We start from the raw sequence: 24,923 nt of genomic DNA on the forward strand, positions 1-24,923 counted from the left end.
CCTCAGCCCTGGAAGCCAAATCTGGCCCTCCCCAGATGACCACGCCCTTTCTCCCCCAACCGCCAATTGTTTGGTGGTTTCCAGGATTCTGTGCAGTTTTTCCCCATTGTGAAAGGTTGAAATGCCTCTCCTAAGGCCTGGTTACTGGCAGTGAGAGCTTTAAGCTAAAATATGCTGGCATTTTTAATATTTTGGCCCTGCCTGGTTGGCCCCACCTACCACTAGAATGCAGGGCCCCAGAAAATTCAGCCCCTGGGCTGAAAGAGGTTCCCTACCCTGGTCTCAGATATTAGGGGATATTGACCCCAAAACTGGATTTCATTTGAGACTTAATTAATTTGAACTATTTGGATGACGAGCTTCAAAGTGTTAGTAAGGGACGTATCTTAAATGTTTTATTAGCAGCTTAAATTATATTTGCCCAGCACTGCAAAGTAGCAGTAATTCCTACAACCAAGTAGCAGCTTTAGATATTGCTGAAACGAACAAGCTGACAAGACAAGGATCACTGAAGAAGTGGATTTAGCCTCCCAGTTCAAGGAGAAAAAATGGACTCTTATTTATTCTACATTGGAATAGACATCGTGGGTAGTATCTGAATGTGTCACTCCATTAGTGCAGATGATGTTGCACTAGCAGAAACCAGGTTCCAAACTATGTGCAAGAGGAGAATCCAAAGTTATGTTTGCGCAAGCAGCTACACATTACTTGCACAACCCGTTGTACAACCGCTAGTGCAGCTGTTTGTGCAAGCATAATGAGCAACCATGTACACAATGGAAAGACTCAGAGGAGCTCCGCTAGTGCTATTTGAGTTTGCAGAATGACACCGTTGGATACTGCCCCATGACTATGTAAAGAGAGAAAACAAGCATCTACTTGTAATATTCTTCTTCTGAATAATAATTAAAAAAGGAAAAAGGAATCTGTCAAGTCACAGAAGCTTGGAGGATTCTATACTTTCCTCCTCATATATATAGAAACCCCCACAACCAAAAACAATGACAAAGACTCACAACAAGTATTGAGCACACGCAGAAGAGCTGGTTTTATTCCTTCAAAAGGTCTGCGTTAAACACACATCTTAGCCATGGTGGATGAAAGCTTGTACCAGTTGGTTATTGGAAGTTCAGCTATGGAGTTAAACTAGGAAGGCTCACATTAAAGCGTAGGATGGACTTTGAACGTTGGTTGTCTTCTTCTCGTTGCTGAACAGGAAACATTCCTATGATACCTACAGGTCTTTGAGATCCTTCTGGACGTTCCACAGTGTACTGGCACTGTTCTGGAGTTGAGCCACTTCGTTGTCCTTCAGCTTTTGATTGATCACGCTGGTCAAGCCAGCAGATCCCAGCACGCACGGGAGGCTCAGAAACACTTCGTTTTCAATGCCGTACATCCCCTGCAACAAGGAGTTAGAGAAGTTGGAAAATAGGATACTCCACCCCTCAACAAAACAGCTGATGCTCTTTAAAGCTCTTCTCCTTACGCTCAAAGGCATGCAACTATTCTACCCAATTCCATTCCATTATATCTTCCATAGAGATGGATGAAACTTTTGTTTCATCCTGTTTCTGCATGAGTTTGCAATTTTTTTTAAGTCCAAACAGAAATCTGTATGCATTTTCATGCGCCTTTCCTCAAATATATCTTCTTCTTTTTTTACAGTTTCCACTTATATGCATTTTGGCAAGCATTTTCCCCTAATATAATGCATTTTTGTACATTATATGCATTTTGGGGCACACTTTCCCCTAATGTACACATTTTTGACTGAACTGCATTGCAACAATTGGAAAAATAAAGCGGCGGGGGGAGTTAAATAAAGGGGAGAAAAGCCGGAGGGAAGCAGCTGTGGGAGGAGTTTATAAGAAACTTTCCTTCCATTAACTTCTTTAAGTAATCCTAGGATCCAAGCCATACTGTTTTATTTTTATTCTGAAGTGGGATAAGCATTCTTTCCAGCTATGCAGTTATTACGCCCTATGATATTCTGCAAAGCAGAACATGGTTGGCATTCCCCAGATCTATTGCGGTGAGCACCCAAATTTGAGAAAAGAAACCACCATTCATCTCTACGACTGTATTTCCCATCAGAAACCAGGGGACAAAGTGAAGGAAAGAGCGGAAAACACAAATGACCTAACAACAGCCCTTACCTTTACCATGGTGGATACCGGATGAACTCTGCAAAGGTTCTTCAGGATGGTCTCCAAAAGGTCCCCAACACTTAAACCAATGGCCCAGTTAGTGTAGCCTTTCAGCTTGATCACCTCATAGGCGCTGTTGAAAACATGACAAAAAGCCCAGTGAGGCTTTGTGAAATGGAAGCAAAAGGCAACAAGAGCAAATGGCTGACGTGGTCATAGCAAAGGGAGAGAAAGAAAGAGGATGCTACCAAGGGCATTTTGAATCCTAGGGACAGGTGGCACTAAGACAGGTCCCACTGAGGCAGGAGAAAGTTGAAGCTCTAATTCCGGGGTGGGCCACACACAAGTGGCCCACCGTGACCTTTTTTGTGGCCCCCGCCACCCCTGACATTTGGGAGCACAGGGAGCATGTGCCTTGATTTCAAGCAAAACCATACTCCCAGAAGCACAATTTTATTTGAAAATAAGATGTGCCCCTCGCCCCGAATTGTTTTAAAGTAAAATCGCCTCTTTTTTAGCCACCGTACCACCAAATATTGGAAGCAAAATTGGCACCAGCAGGGTGGCAACAATTCTGGAGGGGTAAGACTGCTCACTTGAGGGAATGATATTAAAGGCAAAACTGAAGTACTTTGGCCACATAATGGGAAGACAGGATACCCTGGAGAAGATGCTGATGCTAGGGAAAGTGGAAGGCAAAAGGAAGAAGGGACGACCAAGGGCGAGATGGATGGATGATATTCTGGAGACGACGGACTTGACCTTGGGGGAGGTGGGGGTGGCGACGGCCGACAGGAAGCTCTGGCGTGGGCTGGTCCATGAAGTCACGAAGAGTCGGAAGCGACTGACCGAATAAACAACAATGGCTCCCGGGGGGGCATAATTGCCCACTGGACCCATGAAGGTTGTTCACCCCTGCTCTACTATAAGGGTGGTGAAAGTTCAGTGGAGTTCTAATCAGAATTGGCTGGCATGAAATTCAGGCTGCAGGGAGCTCGAAATGTGAATACCCCACCCACCAATCAAAAAATCTGGCTCCATTTCAAGTCAGGTGCAAAATCTTCAAGGTGGGGCTGGCTCAGGCCTGGCGCCAGCAAGTTGGTTCCCTGGACAGAGGACCTGGCAGAGCCTACCGCTGACACATGCCTGGACACCTCCTTTAAAAAGCTTTTTTCCCCACAAGGCACACCAGCGGCATTGTGGGAAACTGAAATGGTGAATCCCAAACAGTCCGTGCTGTTTCTGCCCCATTGCTAGAGCCCACCGAAGGAGGAGGGGGCCCACCAAAGGTCACATCAGCAAGGGCTCCCTCGAATCTGAGAGCTGATTTGAAACATTTGCGCCCTGGCCAGTACTCTCTGTTAGCCTGTCTTCCCCGAAAGCCTTATACTGGGGATGCGAGGGGGACAGGAAGCAGGGAAGGTTCACTTCCATGCCAAAAGGTGCAGGCGGGTGGGGGAACGGCAGGGAAGGGAGGCATTTCACCCATCTGGGCTTTCGGAGAACTTCTATCAAACACTACTTTAACTGGGTTATGGAATCAGTCCTTGTGAAAGGATACTACCACATTATATTCATATACCATGTTGGAGGGGGCGGGGTAGCTTCAGAAAAGAGGTTGATGCAGTTATGCAGATAATGCTTAAGGTGCAAGGGGGCAAGTAGGGAGGATGGGTATTTTAGCTTCCAGTTTTTCCCTTACACTTGCTTGACTGAGGAAATGTGTGAACCTGAGCAAAGAAGGGAAATTGCACGGCAAGAATTAAAAGTTGCCCTTCTAAGTCACTGCTTATATGGAGAATAAAAGTATGATAGCTGAGCCATCTCCGAACCGAGTTCCAAATGGAATTCTTTAATGCTATCCTGCACAGAGGATTTTCCAAAAATCAATTCTGCTCCTTGCCTATCCAGGAACCTGCGTGTTTTGCCCAAGGGAAGAGGGACAGATCCGAGTTTTAGCTGGCCTTCTATGTTTTCAGAAATAGGTCTTGGCCATTGTTTCTTTGTCACAGAATGCAAGGTATAATCTGATGCCCACAGCACCGACTAATGACTAATTCATCCTTCCCCAGTCTGGCGCGCTCCAGATGTGTTGGAGTACAGGTCCCGTAATTCCAAGTTGGCATGGCCAACGACTGGGAATTATGGGAGATGCGGTCAAACACATCTGGATGACACCAGGCTGGGGATGGGTGGGCTAATTCGCTCAGTCTCCAATCTTCATCTTGAGAATGAATCTAAACTGTAGACCAGGGGAGGGCAACCTCCTGCTCACAGGCGTAATCTGGCTCGCTTGGGGCTCAATCCACCCCTTCCTCTCCCCAAGCCTCAACCCCTTTCTCATCCCCGATCAGAGATAAGATGGGGATTACCCTGCACCACTTCCAGCACCGCCCGATTGGGACATGCGCAGCGTCAGAAGGAGCAACTCAACTCTTACCATGTTTGAGTGGCCGGGGTGGATGATGTCATAGGAGGGGGCGGGACTTCAGTGTGAGGCCCCACCCCTTGACATCATCTGGCCCACCAGCTTGGTCCAGGTGGTAATCCGGCCCCTGGATCAAAAAGTGGTAGCCCTCCCCTGCTGTAGACGTCATGGCCACAACATCTGCCTTCATTCTGGGAATTTTCTGTTCCACTTGCTAATCCCCAGCTTTCTCTAGCATCAGCCCGAGGAAGAATTCTCAACACTACAAAAACTAGCACACTCTTGTGGCATTTTTGGTTGGTCCCAGTAAAGGTACTGTCCAGTTAAGAATATAAGAAAAGCCATACTGGTTCAGACCAAGGGTCCATCTAGTCCAGCATTCTGTTCACACAGTGGCCAGCCAGCTGTCGGCCAGGAACCCACAAGCAGGGCATGCGCGCAACAGCACAATTCTAGCGTCTTCCTTTATGAAACAGAGTGGCTTTATTTTTTGTAGGTTTTAGCAGGTTTCCCGAGACACCTGGCATGTACAGGTCCATGAAAATAACCTTCATAAAAGGCTCCTACCTGTCAACCACTTGCTTATGGACTTGCCTCCAGCCCTCTGGATCATGGTCAGACCCCATTGCGGGGTTGAGCTCCTGGAGGGAAACGCCAGCCACATTGACACCACTCCAAACAGCGACTGTAACAGAGTTCAAAGAGGGCCCAGGTTGCAGCATAAGGAGCAGTGGTGTAACACTGCTGTATTACATTCGTCATAACCAATAGCTCCCTTTAGGTCAGTGAAAACCAGCTTAGGAATTTGGAGTCACAGGGTGGGCGCAAACTGTTGCAATGTTGCCCCAGGCAAACAAGTGCTGTTACACATTTGATGTAGGGATGTCCGTCGCCAGGAAATCCAGCCCTTTTGGGGCTCACCAGAGTTCTGCGGCATGCCTGACCTGGCTTGCATTTGCAAGCTGAGCCATAGGTTTTCCCCAAATTCCGGGAACTTTTTGTGTATATTTTGTGTGTGTTGACCGTAATTTGTGCAAGTTTCAGCTGCAATTTGCACAACCCCTGGCTGTAATTTGCACAAATTAAAAAACACTGTAAAGCCGCTAGCTGGCCCGACTTGCTACAGCCCAAGTTGGGCCATCTAGCGGAAGATGAACCACAGTCCAGGGGGGAAGGGTGTGAGCCACTAAAAGCTCATCAAGCTCCACCCCCCAACCAGATTCCTCCAACATCCCTAATTTGATGACACAAAAAGCAACTGCCAGATCACCTGAGAAGCTGACTTTGTGTGATTTCCCAATGTTGGGATAGTACATATGTATATGTAGATATATCAATGTGTGCATGCATGTACACACACACACACAGGTTTGTGTATATCATCTGTGTGTATTGTACAGGTCTCTCTCTAGATAGATAGATAGATAGATAGATAGATAGATAGATAGATAGATAGACAGACAGACAGACAGACAGACAGACAGAGAAGGTAGGCCTGACTAGGCCTTATAAGTAGTTTGGTTCAAGCAAGGTGCCTGATAGGAGTGTGTGTGTGATCATGAGAAAGTAACTGTAACTTGCTCATAAGCAGGAAATTCCTATCCACCAAAGTAACTCATCCTGAAAGATAAGAAAGCAGCTGTGTTAATAAGACTGTTACTGAGTACTAATTGGTTTCTGAGCATGCATAGTGTGTTTTCTATGTTCTCCAACTTTCAGTCGGTATAAATGCATCCTGTATTCTTTTTCTTTTCTTTTTTTGAAGAGACAGAGTTTCGTCTGTCTCTCCCACAGAGGTGAGGTGCTTTAATAAATTCCTGACTGTTCAACCTGCCTTGGATTTTCCCTTAACAACACACACACACGCACCCTGTAACAACATTGCTAAACTTGACTTCATCTACATTACATCAAGAGTGTTGAATGGTGGGTGCAATTCAGTCTGCCTGGGGTCTCAATCCAACCCTCCAGGATTCCCCAGTTGGCAACACCCTTTCCCCTGGACCCACCCCCTTTCCCCCAACCTCCAATTGTTTGGTGGTTTCTGGCTTTCGCACAGTTCTTTCCCTCATTCGAACAGGTTGATATGCATCTCCCGATCTTAGTTACTGGCAGTAATTTAGTTACTGGCTCACGAGAGCATCTCCAAAATTAAATACCTCCCACAGGCTGAAAGAGGTTCCCTGCCCCTGATACAGATACACACAAACACACACGCATATCCAGATAGCAACCGGTGCTTGGAAAGAAGCCATAACTCAAGCAATAGAATAACTCTCACGTTATTGTTGATTTTATCTGCTACTTCTGTGTGTCTTTAATTGTTTTTATAATGGGATTTTTTTTTGATGATTTGTTGATGTTAACTGCTTTGGGCCTCTCAATTTGAAGCAAAAAGGCAGGATATCAACGGTCTAAAGAAATAAATATAGGAAGCTGTATTATACCAGATCAGATTATTTGTCCAACAAATTCAGTATTGTCTACCTTGACCACACAGGGGTCTTTCCCATTACTGCCTACCCAGTATCCTTTCAAGGGGAGATGCCAAGGATGAGACTACTGAGCTACAGTCCCTTTCCAGAAAATAAAAATAAACAGAGGACCTGCTATTCATGCAAAGGTCCCAGGTTCAGTCACTGGCATCTCCAGTCAAAACGGCATTTATTCTAGGAGCAGGGCTGGGAAAAGCATCTGCCCAAAAGTGAAACATGCTATACTAATTGTGTAGTGGTGGTGTGAAGGTTTGAGGTCTACAAAGGCAAGGCCTAGAGGCCTGGAAGTTTTTGTTGTGAGGGGGTATCCCTGAGAGGAGTCGTTTAATTTCTCCAGTCAAGTCTCATTTCTTCAGGTTTGAGGCAGTACTTTCGGTTTTGAGGGAGGAGGGTATATAAGACCAGAGCCTGAAGAGGGAGCAGGAAGAAGCAGTCTGAAGAAGTCTAAGTACAGCTAGGTTAAAGGAACTTGCGTTTTGCAACTTTTGTTTTCTATTAATGCCTTTTGTATCACTCAGCTCTATTGTGTAAATACCTTTAGCTGTAATTTACTTGCCTTAATTTACTAGTAAACTGTTTTGGTTAAACCCTGTGTCTAGAGGGTCAATCACCCTATATCTACAGCCTAAAGCCCATGTTACTGGAAAGGGGAAGGTAAAAGAATGGAGGTGGGACTCTTAAGGAAGCTCAGGGGCTCCAGTTCATAAGGGGAACACTGATAGAAGGCTTATGCCTTTTTTTACTCTCGTATAAGTGCATGTGGCCCCAATTTGGATTGGGACCACTGCGCTCCTGGGGTAGTATCCAATGTTAGTCTTAGATAGCGTAATCCCTCTAAAATGAATGGGACTTAAGTTAGCCACAGTTAATTTAAGTCTCATTCATTTCAATGGGTCTACTCAACATAGGATTAACACTGGCTACTACCCCAGGAGAGGAAGAGTAAAACCTCTCCCCCTCTTGTTTCCCGCCTGAAATCCCACCCCCCACACCACAGGTGGTGGTGGTGGTGGTGGTGGTGGGGTTACAAAAGAAAAAAACAGTCCACACTGGAATCAGTGGAGGCTTTCCCCCCATTTTTAATGCCCCACAGTAAGGAGGGGGGATGGAATTTTGGAGGAAAAAAACCAGGTGAGGAGAAGGTTAAATCCTCCCCTCCAGGAGTGTGGTGGTCCCAATCCAAAATATGGCTGTGTGCAACTTACATAAGATTATCTATGCTATGCATAACTTGTCATTTGGTCCTGAGGCTGTGGAAATTGACAGCGCTAGGCCAGAAAGATTAGTCCTCTTACTCAGTATAAGGCAGCTCTGACATTCCTACAGGATTGTTGAGAGTAATAACACCGCTTACCACTGGAATCGCCATGTTCTCCCAAGATCCACCCATGACAGCTGGTGGGATGGACACCCAACTTCTCCGCCATCAGAAAGCGAAAGCGGGCTGAATCAAGGTTGCAACCGCTGCCGATCACACGATGCTTAGGGAGCCCACTCAGTTTCCACGTAACGTAGGTCAGGATATCCACTGAGGATGGGAAGAGAGACAGGCTGAAGACTTGGCCTGGTCGCTGGTTGGACAAAGTTGCGCTTTTGATTCTTTGCATGTTGTGTTGCCACGTGCAGGACAGAGCTTTTAGCACACTGCCGGAAACCCTACTTCCCCATTTGGTTTGTTGGCATACAGAGGTGTATACCAGGGATGGACAACTTCCAAGGGTTATGGGGCTATATTGCCCCCCCAAACCCCACCAGGGGCCACACCGATCACTAAATCTGGTGCTGAAATTTGGAGGCAGGAAGAATAGGCTCCTTCTGAAAGCAAAAAGCCTGTCTGCTGCTGAATTTCGTTGGCATGGCAACAGCTGGGAAAAGGGGCTATTTTGGGGGGCTGCAAAAATGATCGGGGACTTGCTGCGCAGATGACTGTTATTGCATGGAGAGTTCTCTATGGCTCCATCCCAAATGGGGACCAGAGGCATGCAGACTCTTCGTATGATGGTGGCCATCCACATGGCAAGCCAGTCTTAAAGCGGTCTGGAGTCTGGGGTATTTTGCTCACCACATCGCTCAGAGCACAGTGCACACCCTGGCCCACCAAAAATGCATCAAAACTACAACGCCACTTAGAACACTACAGAACAGGCAGCAATCCCTATTTCTCTCTCTCTCGCTCGCTCGCTCGCTCTCTCCATCGCTTGGGACCTGCAATCTTTGCAAGCAATCACCACTGAACCTAATGAGAGTTATTTCTGATTCAACATGAGAGAGCCAGTGTGGTGTAGTGGCTAGAGTGCTGGACTAGGAGCTGGGAGATCCAGGTTCTAGTCCCCACTCAGCCATGGAAGCTCACGGGGTGACTTTGGGCCAGTCACAGACTCTCAGCCCAACCTACCTCACAGGGTTGTTGTTGTGAGGCTAAAATGGAGAGGAGGAGGAGGAGGAGAATGTAAGCCGCCTTGGGTTCCTTGCAAGAGAAAAAAAGGCAGGATATAAATACAATAAATAAATAAATAAAATAAAAATAAACATGCACAGGATTGTGCAGAGGAGTGCAAGCGCTGTGTGAAAAATGCACTGCAATCTTTCACCACCAGAATATTTCTGTAAGCTGGGCTGGCATTCCCATTTTACAGAGAAGAAACTGAAAGACTGATGCTTGGGTCCAGTCAAGGCATTCATGCCTGAGTTCAGATGTGGCCCCACTTGCTGTTTTTGTGGCGTCCATGTGGGCAACTCTATGATGTGCTCTGGTTCCTAATCCTGATTGGCCCTCCTGAAGCTGCCAATTCCTACTTCTGTGGCTAACTCAACCTTACCCAATCTGATGCCCTCTAGATATGTTGCACTGCAACTCCCAGAATTCTCAGCCAGTATGTTCATTGGCCATGCTGGCTGGAAATTATGGGAACTGCAGCACATCTGGAGGGTGCTATTTTGGGGGAAGCCGAGGTACCCTATTAAGCTGGCAAATAAAAACAAAAAAATACAGAGGACAAAATGAACATCCTAGTCACCGCCTTGTTTATACAGGCCATGCCAATTCTGAAAATTAACAGAAAGTCCCAACGTACCTGGGTTCGAAACAACCAGGATCATGCAGTTGGGGCTATACTTCACAACCTGCGGGATAATAAACTTGAAGACGTTCACGTTCCTCTGGACGAGATCAAGGCGGCTCTCTCCTTCCTGCTGGCGAACTCCAGCAGTGACCACAACAACCTTAGAGTTAGCAGTGACAGAGTAATCTGCAGGCAAAGCAAGAGTGAGAGAGGTCATCGAGAACCAGAGACGTGTTGCAGTTAGAGCACTGAACCAGAACGAGGGGGGACTTGGGTTCAAATCCCCAGTCAGCCATCAACCTCACTGGCCTGCCTAGTCTCTCAGCCTAACCTACCTCTCTCTCGCCCTAGCCTACCTCACAGAGTTGTCATGAGGTTAAAAATGGAAAGTGGGGAGAACTGCAGATGTCACCCTGAACTCCGTGGGGGAAGGTCAGGATATAAATGTAATAAATAAATATTGTCTGGAAGGAAGACCTCCCACCTTCCCTTTCTCAGCCCACCTGCAAAGCCTGTTAGAACGTGGAACATTACGACAGTGAACTGAAGTACTGCATGTTGAGGATATTCTAGTTAGCTGAATCCAGCCCTGTATGTTGAAATTTATAGCCCCTCCCTCAGCCTTGTAAATAAGCCCACAAAGGTTAATAGCTTGCAATTTTTGCTTCACTAGCCTGCTAAAAGGCTAGCAGTCTGCATTCTCACACTGGCCAGGGAGAAGGGAAAACCTTCTCATCCACGGCCAGCATGGAAACACAGGCCACTAAGCCTCTTATCGGGCTAGTTTAAAAAAAATTGTAGACTTTTACCTGCAAAAGCCTTCTACCTAGTGGATTGGTGGTGGAGGGAGAGGGTAATCCATCCCCCCTCTGCTAGCCTATTACATTTCCATGCTGTCTGTGGAGGAACAGACTGTCTTTCCTCTGCAGCTAACATGGAAACCAAGCAGGCTGGAGCAAACATCCCTCCTCTGCCAGCCTGCTCCCTCGCCTGCTTTGAATCTCTGGTCACCTATGATGATTATGGAAGTTGTTAAATACAAGACTGCCTTCCATCCTAAAGGGCACTGAGAAGGTAGCATTTGTCTTCTGTTTTCCATTTATCTTGCAATGTAATCTGATGAATAATGAGGGTCCTTTGGGTAAGACACAATCCAAACCTTACCCTTGTCTGCTACAATCTTATGTGTCTTAAGAAATAAGCTTCCATGCTGCAAGTCCATCATTTCTCCCTTCAGTTTGTCTTCCAGGACATCAACCAGTGCAAGTTCATCGCAGAGACCCTGATAGTGAAGAAAAGCTGTAAGACTTAACTATACAAAGAGCTGATGACAAGGGGAGCTTTGAATATTTTTAATCTCAGGCCTACTTCTCCTTGAGGCACTCAATCCGTTTCCACAAAACCTTGATGCCTTCTTGCATTATAGCAGAGAGCAAGGCTGCATTGACCACCTGGGCAGATGTATCACCAAGGGAAGTATTTGCCGGTTGGATTCTATTCATTCAGGGCTCAACTAAACTCAGGGTTTGCTCTCCCATTACAGCTGTTCACACTTCCTGTAGTGGGTTTATTTATTTATTTAAAATATTTCTTGGCCACCTTTCAGGGCAGAAGCCCTCCCAAGGCGGCTTACAACAATAAAATACATAAAAACAGTTAAAATATTAAAAGTGATAAAAACATAAAAACAACAATGATGTTAAAAGCAGCAATAGCGAAGTTAGCAGCAGCAACAATAGCAGTCATATCAATAGAAGGCCAAGGTAAAATACTATGTTTTCAAGGCCTTCTTAAAAGTCTGCTATGATGGAACATGGCAGACCTCTGATGGCAGCTTGTTCCAAAGATGTGGGGCCAGTGCAGAGAAGGCCCTCTCATGTGTGATCACCTACCTGACTGCTCTCACAGGTGGGCAAATGAGAAGGGCCTCTCTTTCTGATCTTAAAGTGTGGGCAGGCTGATAAGGGTGTAGGCGGTACTTCAAGTAACTTGGTCCCAAACTGTTTAAGGCTTTAAAAGTCAAAACCAGCACTCTGAATTGGGCTTGGAAATGCACTGGTAACCAGTGCAGCTGGCACAGTACGGGCATTATACAATCAAATCGCCTTGCCCCCACCAATACTCAGGCAGCTGCATTCTGCACAAACTGGAGTTTCTGAACTGTCTTCAAGGCAGCCCCGTGTATAGCGCATTATGGTAGTCCAGCCTGGATGTGACTAGCGCGTGGATAACTGAGGCAAGGTCCGTCCTCTCCAGATAGGGCTGCAGTTGGCTTACCAGGCTAAGCTGGGAAAAAGCACTCCTGGACAGCACAGACACCTGGGCTTCCCCAGTTAGCTCAGAGTCCAGGAGGACTCCCAGACTGCACACTTGGTCTTTCAGGGGGAGCACAACCCCATCTAAGACCAGTTGGAAACCTCCATCCAAAGTAGTTGGTTTCCCAACCCACAGTAACTCCGTCTCGTCTGGATTAAGTTTCAGCTTGTTCACCCTCATCCATCCGAAAACAGCCTCCAGACACTGGAAGAATTGGCGAGGAGTCAGATGTGAACGGACACAGTGTGCTATATGCTGATTGAATGCAGAGAGACTTGTGTAGCTTAACATACTGAGTAGATTTTAGCAGGCTTTAGCTAACAAAAGTAGGCTCCTTGTATAATGAGCAGCTTCAAGTAGGTCTCTCACACACCTTAATCGGTACCAAGCAAGTACAGCTCCATACGTCAACAAACCTTACAGCTGCAGGGCCTATGACAAGCGACCTCATCCTTCTAAAGATAAGGGCGTCTTGCCTTGATTCTCAGGGAGGAGCTGAGAAATTCCCCCTCCCATGGTGGAATGCTGAGGCCCTGTTCTCCGGGAAAGGGTAACTGATTTCCCAGCCTGCGATGCTTCGAGCACATTTGGGAAGGAGGGAGGGCTATATAAGCTTAGCACAAAGCGAATCGATTTGGTCTCGCTCCATGGGGGAAATGTGGCCAACCAGCCTGGAGAAATTTGGTCCTAGGAACGACGTCTTGTACGCTGTCAATAGGGATTCCCGAGTACATTCAGCTGTGACAACGTTGCCAACTTCATCGGCTGAAGAGATGCATGAGCTTTCTGTGCATATTTATTCTGCATCCATTTTCTATTAATAAATTGTCATTCCTTTCACAAGTGGCCTAGTTTCATCTTGATAATCTAAAGAATCTATTTTGACTGGGTCTTGAGTAAAATCAGGCTTCCAGATTAATATACCTTTGTAGCTGTGCCAATTATCACCGATTAAAGCTGTTGTGAATGGTCGCTGTGCTTGCCTAGTATACGTTTGAGCTTTGTATAGAAATGTCACAGACTAAACCTCTTGTATTTCATGGAACTTGAGCCCCAGTTTACAATGGAAGTCAGCCTTCCGCAACCTGGCACCCTCGAGATGTGTTGGATGGCAACTTCCATAATTCCCGGCCAGCATGGCCAATGCATCAAAATTATGTGTGAGAGGATTGTGGGGGTAGCAACAGCCCCGCTACAGCCAGCAATAGCCCCGCTATGGCCACATATTGAGCCAGGGCCTTCTGCACCTACTGATGTACACCAATCAGGAGCCCCTCCCCCTCCCCTGGCATGGACGAACTGTATGCACACAGGACCCCTTCTCACACTGGCCAAATGGCAAAGGGGTGTGTGTATGTGGGGGGAGTGGCCAGTCTGCATGGGGTCAGCAGCAGGGTGGGTGTGGCCCCACTCCTCAACATGAAGGGTGTTTGTTAGACAGCACCAACTGAGTACAATACTTCATGCCTCTGGTGATTTCGTTCTAATCCAGGGGTGGGCTACTTGCACTCCTCCAAATGGTTTGACCTACAGCTCCCATCAGCCCTAGCCAGCATAGCCAATGGTGAGGCTATGAGAGGAGTTGTAGGCCAAAACCACTGGAAGGCCACAAGTTGCCCACTCCTGTTCTAATCCACGAAAGCTTACGCTGTTCCATCTGTTACGGCGCCACAAAACACAGTTTTTCCTTTCCTTGCAAACAGGCTAGCAGGTCTCCCCCAACCCAAAACCTTCCAGATGTGTCAGACTACAACTCCCATTATCCCCAGCCAGCATGATGAGAGTTGTAGTCCAATACGTCTGGAGCGCATCAGGTTGGGGGAAGGCCGGACCAAAGGTTACCTCTCTGCCAAATGCCAGTGAATCCCTTCTCCATCGACGAGCCTGACTACACCACTTTTGAGTGCGCGCAACACATGGCTCATGTTGCGCTGAAGTCTGGCTGTTTATCCCCCCGGCTGCTGAAGCCAGCTTACCCTTTCCAGGACGCTAATAGCGCAGGCCATCCCAACTTGACCGACCCCTACAACGGTGACCTTGCTGTTCGGCTGGGCTGATGGCTGTGCGACTGGGGTGATCAGTTTGTCCTTGAGTGAAGCCATTGCTCTCTGTGGAAGAAAGAATGGCCAGATCAAAACAACTGTGGCTTTTGCCTTCTTCAGAAGAAAAACCAAACATATTCACCAGAGTTTCAAAACAGACCCTTGTGCCTCTCACTGCCAATACATGGCCGAGAAACGAATGGAAGAAACTCTACAGGAGACCAGGAAAGCACAACAGTAGCTTTGGCTTGTCCAACATCTATTGCAATCATGCATTTCAACCCCTCTACATTTGCCCTTCAGGCTTGCAACAACCGGTTCCTTTTTATTTCACCCCCCTCTCCCATTCTTTCATTTGTAGCCCATATTTCCTCCAAGTGACATACAAGTTCTCCCTCAGCCTATTTTATCTTCACACAGGCCTAGTCCAAGATATTTTGCTGCCTCAGGCAGAGCAACAAATCGTACCCTGCCCTCCACAAGTCAACATACGTAGTACCCAGTCGCTCAAGTTATCTTGGCACCCGAGGCAAAAAATCCCAGGAGCACCTCCTCCCCGCCCTGGCAGTAAAAAATACAACAGCAATTAAGTAACTAACAATTTGCTGCCCTTCCAGGACACCCAAAATCAGCCTCCTGAGGTGGCCACTTCACTCCACCCAATGGCAGGTCTGCCCTGTCTTCTGAACAAACCTGTTCAGTAGGTCAGGATGAAAAATGGTGACTGGCTATGGAGCTTCATGGCAGAAGTCTCCTAGTCTTAGTCCAACACTCTAACCCAGTTTGGGGCAGCGGCAGGGGTTGCCTTTAATCCACTGGCACCCAGGAAGTATGCAATATTATCACTGAATGCCCTCCAAGGTTCCAAGCCACTTGCTGTAAGATGGTGGAACAGAAAGATGGGAGCGTGACGTGGTGGGTTCTGAAGCTCATACAGACTGAGGAGGAATAGGTTCTCAAATAAGTGCCTTTTCTTTTTTATTTGTGCCCAAATCGCACTTTTCTGAGAACGTGTTTCTCCTTGGGTTTTTTCTTTCTGCCTGGAAGCTCATCTCACAGACTTAAGTCTCGCTGTAAATAGATGGAGTTTTATTATTTTGTGTTCGATTTCTCCCCAAGTGGGGAAGGGATTTTCCTGCTTGATTCCTCTCTGCTGTATGCCACTTTTTTTAAGGGCCTGGGGGAGAAATCTAGGATTTATGTTCAGGGCAGGATGGACAGTATGTAACTATTCTTCTCCACCAGCTGCCGGAAGCCATTGCAAGAGGGGAGAAGGGTCTGCCTAAAATCCAGAATTTGCCCCCAGAATTTCTGAAGGACCCCTAATATTCAGAGATCAACCCCGGGGGAGGGGGGTATGGCCTGCATTGCTCTAACCATTACACAACACTGCCTGCTTTTTGACCCAGTGGAGATCCTGTTTCAAAAGAGTTAAGGAGTGGCCATCAGTTTCTGCTAGGCATCGAGATATTAAAATGGAAGGTATCAAGTGTGCAAAAAGCTAAGTTACATAATGAATCAGTTCAGCGTTGCAACATCACTCCCTTCGATGCGCATGTATGCACACACAGACACAGAGTGCCTTGTGTTTGACGCTTATGCTCCCGAGCAATCTGTTTGAGTGAGATCAGGAACAGGCACCCAAACTCTCATGCCTTCTCCCAATGCTCAGTCACCAGGTCACGGTCTCCTCACTGCGGGGGAATGTGAACAAATACACCAACCAGGAAACTCTTGCATTGCTTTAACCATGGGATCTCCTTCTGTCTCGAAGATTAAGAGACCAGCATCAGGATGAGATAGACTGCCACCACCATCAGGTATCACTGAGATCTTTAAGACAGACTCAGGAACACTCTCTTCAATGTACCACCTATTCAGGTGCACTGGTATAGTATCACACAGACATATTCTCTGTGGCTAGAGAAATAAAGGCTTGGGGGAAAAATATGAGGAAAGGTTAGGAAAAACCCAACCCACCCCCCAATTTTCCAAAAATCTGTGGAAAAAATGTTGGTTGCTGTGGTTTATTTCAGTTTTTCCCATTTTACTCCAGGGTTTTTTCCCAGGCCTTCTCTATCTGCAACTGCCCCTCAACTCTACAATTCCCATCCCCTGGAAACTCAAAGTCCAAGCCTGTATGTCTACAGGAAAAAGCGTGAGGTGTTTTTCTTCAAACTTCTGTTGGTGGCCAGGGATCAGATACAATCCTTTGATTTTTACTGCCTTTTGATCCCACCGTTCCTCCAATGAACTTGAGATAGTGTATATACGGCTGTTTCTTCCCCCAACTCCATTTTATCCTCACAACAACCCTGTGAGGTAGGTTAGGTTAAGAGACAATGGCCTGCACAAGGGCAGCCACTGAGCTTCATGGATGAGTGAGGATTTGAAGCTGGGTCTGCCCAGTCCCTGTCTGGCACTAGTTAACTGGCATGTATTGGTCCCTGCTTCAAAACCTTGGGGCGCGGAAAATTCCTGGTTCTACCCCAGCCACCTCCAGTTAAAAGGATCAGGTAGCAAATGACAGGAAAAAACAATTTCCCAGTTCATTTGTTCACTTCTCCCCATAGCAAGAGGGTGTGGAAGCCCTGTGGCTCATTCCCAAAATACCACCATATAAAATTCCAGGGACAAGTGTAAGCACAGCAAGCCTTAAATAATATACATACAAGAACAAATCAGCCGCCAGGCCCATGTCCAGAGAATGCAAGTTTCACCGTTGGGAGCTTCGCACATCTCTCTGTATGCCTTTGCTCTCCAAATCTGGAGGAGTTTCCAGTGGATTGTGACTTTAACGTACAGATGGCAAACTCAAGAGGGTCCTCTCGGCCAATTTTGGCGAGATCAAGACAAACTGATCTCTCGTCTCTTTTTTAAAGAACCAAAGATATGCAGTCTGCTCAACATGTCCATATCAAAGGAATATCACTTCGTTGGTCTGAACCATGGATCCTTTTTAGCGCTCATGCTAGTGTGCATTTACCCTGAACATCAAGGTCGTACTGTCTTCATTCAAACACGTGTTGGCACTTAAGGAAATAATTTCAGGAATATCCATCGCGCAAGATTTGTCCAGGCTTTCTTCTGCCCTCATCTGTTCCATTATATCTCATCTAAAGGTCAATTCCTTTAGACTCAATATCTAAGGGTGCAATCCTGACTGCACCCTTGCTGCTCGGAAACTTCCGAACTTGGAGGCATCCAAGGTTCCTATGCCCTGCTGGGCTGAAGCCAGCAGGATGGGAGAAGCAGCGGAGGCAATCTTCGCCTCCCCATTTAGTGATTTTCCCTAGACAGGCTTTTCAGCCCATCTAGCAAGGGCGCTTCAGAAGAGGAGGAAAGGAGGCTAGAGGAGACTCAGGATAAATCATATCCTGGCCTCTCCGGTCTCCTCCCCACCCACTGGAACACGCCCTTTCCTCTTCCTACGAGGCTGCTTTTCTGACCTTAGAGAGGCAGCTGGCACAGTTCTCTTCATGCCAGCTGTGAGGTGGCAGGGTCTGGGGTCAGATCTCCAACTCCCCCTCCTGAGGTCAGAGCGCTGTCTCTGACCTTGGAGGGGTTTTCTGAGCAATCCTATGGTCCCTGGGACTCTCTCCCAGGGCAGGAATGCTCTTAAATGTCTCACAATGTCTAGAATCTATATGATAAAACACCCCCTTACCACCACCCATCCACTTTTTTTAGGTTTCACGTTCCTGGATCTCCCACTGTGAGAACACTTTCTATTGCATTTTTTTTTCCTCCTTGGTCAAGGAAGATATCAGTTCACCACCAAAAGGGTGAGCCCTTTCTAAGGGATGGATTTCCACTTCATCACTATGATGTCATCCTGAGCTGTAGTCCAACACAACTGGAGGGAACCAGGTTGGAGAAGGCTGCTCTACAACATCCCTGGAGACATCATTATTTTGTATTCTGGCCTTCATCCAATGATCACAGGGTGAATTACAATTAAAATAATAAATACATAATAGTTACAATAATGATAAAGCTCTCCGTCTCTCAAGGTCAACTATTTCAGCTTTAAGGGAACAAGACTCCTTCTCTAAGAGCCAGGAGAGTGTTGTAACAAACCCAAACCCACTAGGTGTGACCAGGAAGTTGAGTATCACACACAGCGACAGTCTTGTGCAAAACGGTACACAGGCCCTACCCTGACCTTCTAACCTTCATTGCTTTTACTGGCTTTCAGAGGTTTGTTTGATTAAGTTGGGTTTTATACATTTTAATGGGGATGTTTGTTTTGATGTTAAGTATGACCCCTCAATTTTATTTTATTTTTTAAAGCTTTACTCCCCTGAACAGCTGCTACTCTCTCCTCCTTACCTTTTCTTCAATGCTCCGATACGGAGGCCATCTGCTGCTACCGCCACTGTTTGTAGACCCCGAGTAGTTGTAAAAAATAATGCACGTGAAGTCGCTCATAGTGAACTTCTACTGCTTTACAGCAGCAACGGCTGGCTGGCAACACAGAACTGACATGGTCCCTGCCCCCAAAAGGCTTACAGTCTACAATAACAGACAAAACAAGAATGGACCGGGGTGGGGGGTGGGGGTCAGAAGTCAAGGCCACACTGCTGCCGACCGCTCTCCTCTACCACAGTGCCCAACCACAGGCAACAGAGAGGAGCCACCAGCGAATCCAAAAGATCCGATTGCTATTTGGGGTCCGATGCAGTTCAGTGGGAAGAGCCATAGCTCAATGGTAGCGCACCTCCTTTGCATGCAGAAGGTCCCCCCAGTACAATCCCTGGCATCTCCAGGCAGGGCCAGGAAAGACTGAAACCCTGAACAGCTGTTCACAGTCATATCCGACACACTTCTGATATCATCCCTCCAGATGGACTGTACTACAACTCCCATCATCCATCACCAGTGTACTGCAGATGATGGGAGTCGCCATCCAAACACATCTGGAAGTCGTCATGTTGGGAAAGGCTGGAAGAAACAATACTGAACTCAGTGAACCAATGGCCTCATTCCATATAAGGCAGGTTCCTACGTTCAGTGCCTGGGCACACGAGGCGTAAGGGCTACGGGTAGATCCGCACAAGCAGTCTACACGCTTCTGATGTCACCCCTCAGTGACTCTCAGTGGTACATGTGTGCGACCACCTTTGAAAAGCACTCTGCTCCAAAGGGATGTCAGGCCATACAAAAGTTCTGTCTGTGCTGGTGTTTGATCCAAGATACTCATTTCACACAGGGAAGTGACCCCACTAAGGTTGCAGCCACAGACTGGTGAACATGCACGAGTGAACTCACCTCTCAGTGCGCCTCCAACCCCTTTCCAGATTCACACTCAGATACGACCGTTGGCATATTCAAATAATTCTAATTACTCTCAGGGCAGGCTCGAGCTTAATTTGTGTGTGTGTCCACCCCACCTCCCCAGCATAAAGGGTACTGAATTACACCCACACACACATGCTAAACTGCCCCCCGACACACACACACACACCCCATACATGTTCGTTTACTACATACAGGGAGTTTTTGTTACACAGGGGAGCGTTCAGAAAGATGATACCACCTGCAGGCTGAAGTGGTGTGGTCCAGATTCCTACCCCTTCATTCAGAATCATGGGGTACTCAGGGCATTCCTTTACATGTGTGTCTAGCAATGAATGGGTTGTATCCAATGTTAGCCTTACTTAGAGTAGACTCATTGAAATTAACGGGGCTTACATTAGTCATGACTTAAGTCCCATTAATTTTAATGGGTCTACTCTAAGTAGGACTAACGTTGGATACAACCCATTGTCTTGTTTTCATTTTTACTCAAGAGCAGGTGCCAGGGCCGGGGCCGGATCTTAAAAGCCTCCCTGCTCCCCATGTTAGGGTCCCAGCTGGGGCCCCTGTGCCAACTCTAGACTTAAAACGAAGAAGAAAAAGCCGGAGCTGTTAAGACACGGATTTAAAGTAACGTCTCTTTTGGTTCTCAGTGCTGCAGAGAATCGGGAGTTCGTGCCTGGCAGCCTGGATCGCGCAGGCTTCTGCGTTGCAGCGTGTCCCGGCCTGATCCTGGCATGAGTAAGCCAGGCAGGATGTGGTTCGGTCTGGGCGTGAACAGGAAGCAATCCTTTAGTCACTCTCACCAATTCCGCTAAAGGGACGCCGAGGGACGTGCGCGCTTCTCGCGGCCGACCCATCCAGCTTGCAAAACGCGCCAGCAGACTGCCTGGATGGGGGCCTCCTCTTTTAACCCCTCCAGCCCCACCCCTGCTGAGCCCTTCCAAACCCCCGGGGGAGGTGGGCGCTGCAAGGAAGGGCAGCACGGGCGGTGCTGCTTTTGCAAATTCAACCCCCCCCCTCCAAGCCCTCTTTCCTGTCCCGCCTTTCTGCAGCGCGCACACTACACGCAATCCCCCCCCCCCCGGCTCAGTCCCGCCATGACTGACAGCTGCTCCGACCAGGCCAACATTCAACCGGGCTCGTGATGAGCAACGAGTCGCCCTCCCCCGCTTCTTCCATGATGGTTGCCTCGGCAGCCCCATCCCAGGCCAACGTGGGCCAACGCAGAAGGCCCCCAATTGGGGGGGGGGAGGGGAGAGAGAATGCAAGTGGGGGAGGGGGGCAAGCGCTCAGAAAGGAAGAAGGAAGATGAGCAGGCGCCTGCAACCACTAGGTAAAGGGCGTCCGGGGAAGGGGGGAAAACAAAAGGAAGGCCCCCGTTCTTCGGAGTGGAGCCCCCAAAATAAATAAATAAATAAATGGGGGTACCCACCTCCCTCCTTCGTTCAACTGCACCAGTTTCTAAGAGTTCCCTCGCAAAGTGCGAAGGTCCAGGAAAAATGAGGATTTTATATATATATATATATATATATATATTAAAAAAAAAAACTACTTTTGCGCCCGAGTTGACCTTCAGGACAAGGGGGCGAGAGGGGGCACAGGGGAGGAAGAGATCGAGGCCGGGGGCGATGCGCGAGAAGGGCGGTCGCCCGGGTCGCAGCCCCCGCCCGGAGGCCCAGAGAGCCGCCATCCCGTCTCCGCGCCTCGCGCTCGCGCACCTGCGCCGCGGGCGCGATGCAGGGATGCAAAGCCGCCGCCGCCGCCGCCGCGCCGCCGGCCACCCCCCCCCCCCGGCAAAATCCAGGCGCCGGAAGGCTGAAGGCCTTCCTGGGGAGCGGGGGGGATCTGCAAAAGAAAGGGGACGGGGGCACTGGATGCGCTGAGCGATACGCACCTCCGGGCTTGTCCGCCTGCGGCCGGCTTAGCAGGAGCGAGGGAGAAACGCAGCTCGGCGGCAGCCTGGAGAGGGAAGGAGCGCAGGAGGAGGGGGAAGAAAACGGAAGCCAGTGTCAAGCCCGGCGAGGGGAAGCAGGCGGGGCGGATCCGGAGCCTTCCTCGGGTTACGCTTTGGTGATTGGAACCCGGAGCGCCGCCCGCCCCTTCGGCTCGCGCAATCCCCTTCAAGGACGCCGCGCCAAGGGTGAGCCGCCGCCGCCGCCGCGCCTCTTCCTCCGGCTCGCCTTTCGCGCGCCTGCTTCCTCCTCCCATCTGGCTTTGGCCACAAAGGCCACGAGACGGCCAGCCGCACCCAGGAGAGGGAGGCTATTGGGCCTCGCCTCCGCCCGCCCGCCCGGCCGGCCGTCCATCCATCCATCCCCTCTGACCGGCGCATCCACGCCGGCTCGTGCAACGCGGCGCTGTTTCTCCGGCCGACGTTTCTTCCTTCCCCCGCTTTCTCGGCTTGCAAGCCGGCCGAAGCGTCTAGGTCGTGAGCTGCAAAGGCCTTCCTTGCTAAGGAAGGATGAAAATAGCCCAGAATCTTGTAGCGCCTTAAAACACACGTATTGTGGCGTAAGCTTTCGTGGGCTGCAGCGCATGAAGAAGAGTCTGGTCTAGAAATGCGAACGCGGCCACACATGTCCTGGAAAGAGTCTTCCTTTTTGCTGAAACGGACCAACAGGGTGGCTAGTCCCTCTTGAAGTAGGAATAAGAGCCTTGCGGCACCTTAAAAGGCCGAACAAATTTGCTGTGGCATAAGCGCTGATGGCTATATGGCAGTAAATACCTTCAGGCACAATGCTATGAATGCTTAGACAGAAAAAAGACAACTCCCAAAGTTCCCCATGGCCTCCATGGAAATGGTGTGTGTGTGTGTGTGTTAATCTTCCTCTCTTGGTGTGTGGCAGTCCCAATCTGAATTGGGGCCATGCATGCTTACACTAGAGTAAAGAAAAAGCTAACCTCTGGCTCTGCAATTAGTATAACATGTAGTTTGGGGCTTTACATTAGAAACCTGGCACCTGCTTTTCTGTTCTGAGTTTCAGGGAATTCTCAAAAAACTTGGCTGGGTGAATTGCAGTGGATGTCAGTTTCACACTGGGAAACTGGTTAATAAACCACAGCTTGGTTGGAGCCCTGCTCACCTCGGTAAAAGCTTGGAGTATCAGAATAAGCAAAAGACCCGGGAGTTCCACCACAGGCCTTAAAAAACGGTTATGTGTTTGTTTGTTTTAAAAAAACTTTGGACTGTTCTTAGAATCCTGTCAAGAGAGACTGGGCCAGTGCTTAATTTTTGAAAAAGAGAATTCATGAAACTCAGGTTTGTATGAGAACCAGAGAACCCCTGCCATTTGCCCTAAATCTTGATTCAACGTTTGTAGTAGGGACAAGCAGTGGATGTTCAGTGGTGAGGCCAAAGGCACGCTGTGCATGCCCAGATGTGCTTTTCTTTATTGTATTCATAGTTGCTTTTTTAAAAGCGGCATAGCCTCACATGATATAAGACCAACATGCTTGCAACAGTTTTTGCGTTTGTGGTTGTTTGTTAGTTTTACTCACACCACTATGTGCTCTGCAGAGTCCTTAGCATCGTGGTTAATCCAGCTCTGGCGTGTGCTGCAATGAGAGAGTCAGAGTCAATATGGGGCATCAAACCAAGGCGCCTGCAGAAGACTCCAGCCAGCAAGTACTACGGGGCAGGCAAAAAGCAGGTGGGGGCAGGGGGAATATTTTGCATTTTGTCAAAGCATTTTGACTCAGAGGGGAAATTCCTTTCCAGTGTGGCAATCAGTTAGATCATGAGTCAAAGCAAAACCCATGTGCCAAGTCCTCCCAGGGAAATTCGGGGGCATGCAAATCCAAACCATGATGATGCCGCTTGTGGCATTTCTAGTGCTGCTCGGCCAGCCTTCCCCGACTTGGTGCCCTCCAGAGGTTTGTGACTACAACTCCCATTGGGCCTAGCTACCATGGCTGGTGGTCAGGAACGATGGGAGTTGTAGTCCAAAACATTTGGACGGCGCCAGGTTGGGGAAGGCTGTGCCAGCCTCTGTTACCCCACCTTGATCAGCCTGAACTGCTAACGAGGGCTGAGCTGAATATTGGTCCAAATTAGACCAGGAGAGCAGGCCTTGCTTTGTAAAGCAGACAAGCATACGAAGTGAGAGATTTTGCTAGAGCAATATAATCCACCTTGTTCAGTATGTTCTCTTCAGAATCAGACCAAGGCCTAACTAGTCCAGTAACCTAGGAAGCTGCCTTAGACCATTGGTTTATCTAGCCTAGTGCTGTCAACACAGACTGGCAGCGGTTCTCCAGGGTTTCATGCTGGATTTTTTCCTAGCCCTACCTGGAGATGCCTGGGAGCAAACTGGACCTTCTGCATGCAAAGTATGTCCTCTGCTACTGAGCTATGCTCCCTCCCATCTTGCTTTCCACAGCAGCCAAACAGATGTCTATGGGAAGCCCGCAAGCAGGACATGAGAGCAATAGCCCTCTCCCTTTTTTGCCTCCCAGCAACTGGTGTACATAAGCATACTGCCTCTGATACTGGTGGTAGCATATAGCCATCAGGACTAGTAGCCATTGATAGTCTTCTTCTCCATGAATTTGTCCAATCCCCTTTTAAAGCCATCCATATGGGTAGCCATCACTACATCCCATGGTAGCGAATTCCATAGTTTAACTATGCGCCGTGTGAAGATGTCCTTCCTTTCATCTGTCCTGAATCTCCTACCAATCAGCTTCGCAGGAGGACCCCAGGTTCTAGTATTATGAGAGAGGGAGAAAAATGTTTCCCTATCTACTTTCTCCGCACCATGCATAATTTTGTACCACTTGTCCATTACTAGTACCAAGTATGAACGTGATTTAGTCTGTGTGGCGGACGGGAACGCATGTGCTGCATCAAAGGTGTTGTTTTTTTAAAAAACCTACTTTCTGCCTTAATTTGGGGGCGGGGGTCATAGCCATGTCCTCTCTTTTCCATGAGGGGCAGGGTAGCCATCACTACACCTTGTGCTAGCGAATTCTACCGTTCATGCATGGTGTGAAGAAGTTCTTTTTATCTGTATCTCCCACCAATCAGCTTCGTGGGGTGACATGACCCCCGGTTCTGGTATTATGTGCTTTTCTGTGCAAGGCTATTAATCTGCTGTATCTCCTTTTAACTTTATTGCAGAATTGAGATC

The 24,923-nt window shown here is 48.2% G+C and overlaps 1 protein-coding gene across 1 annotated transcript; it reads right to left on the bottom strand.

Annotated features, from left to right (window-relative positions):
• Positions 1–1,022: 1,022 nt before the first annotated feature.
• Positions 1,023–21,777, bottom strand: LDHB (lactate dehydrogenase B). The gene is made up of 8 exons (XM_084809146.1): positions 21,689–21,777; positions 14,428–14,559; positions 11,300–11,417; positions 10,148–10,321; positions 8,428–8,601; positions 5,146–5,263; positions 2,160–2,283; positions 1,023–1,402 (listed from the first exon to the last, which is right to left on the bottom strand). Exons 2-8 carry the CDS (start codon positions 14,551–14,553, stop codon positions 1,235–1,237), a joined length of 1,002 nt encoding a protein of 333 aa, XP_084665272.1. The 5' UTR covers positions 14,554–14,559; positions 21,689–21,777; the 3' UTR covers positions 1,023–1,234.
• Between the last annotated feature and the right edge of the window lie 3,146 nt (positions 21,778–24,923).

Source organism: Heloderma suspectum, chromosome 7 (assembly GCF_057233095.1).
Source record: "Heloderma suspectum isolate Gila_16-S chromosome 7, 16-S_ref, whole genome shotgun sequence".
NCBI classification, from domain to species: domain Eukaryota; kingdom Metazoa; phylum Chordata; class Lepidosauria; order Squamata; family Helodermatidae; genus Heloderma; species Heloderma suspectum.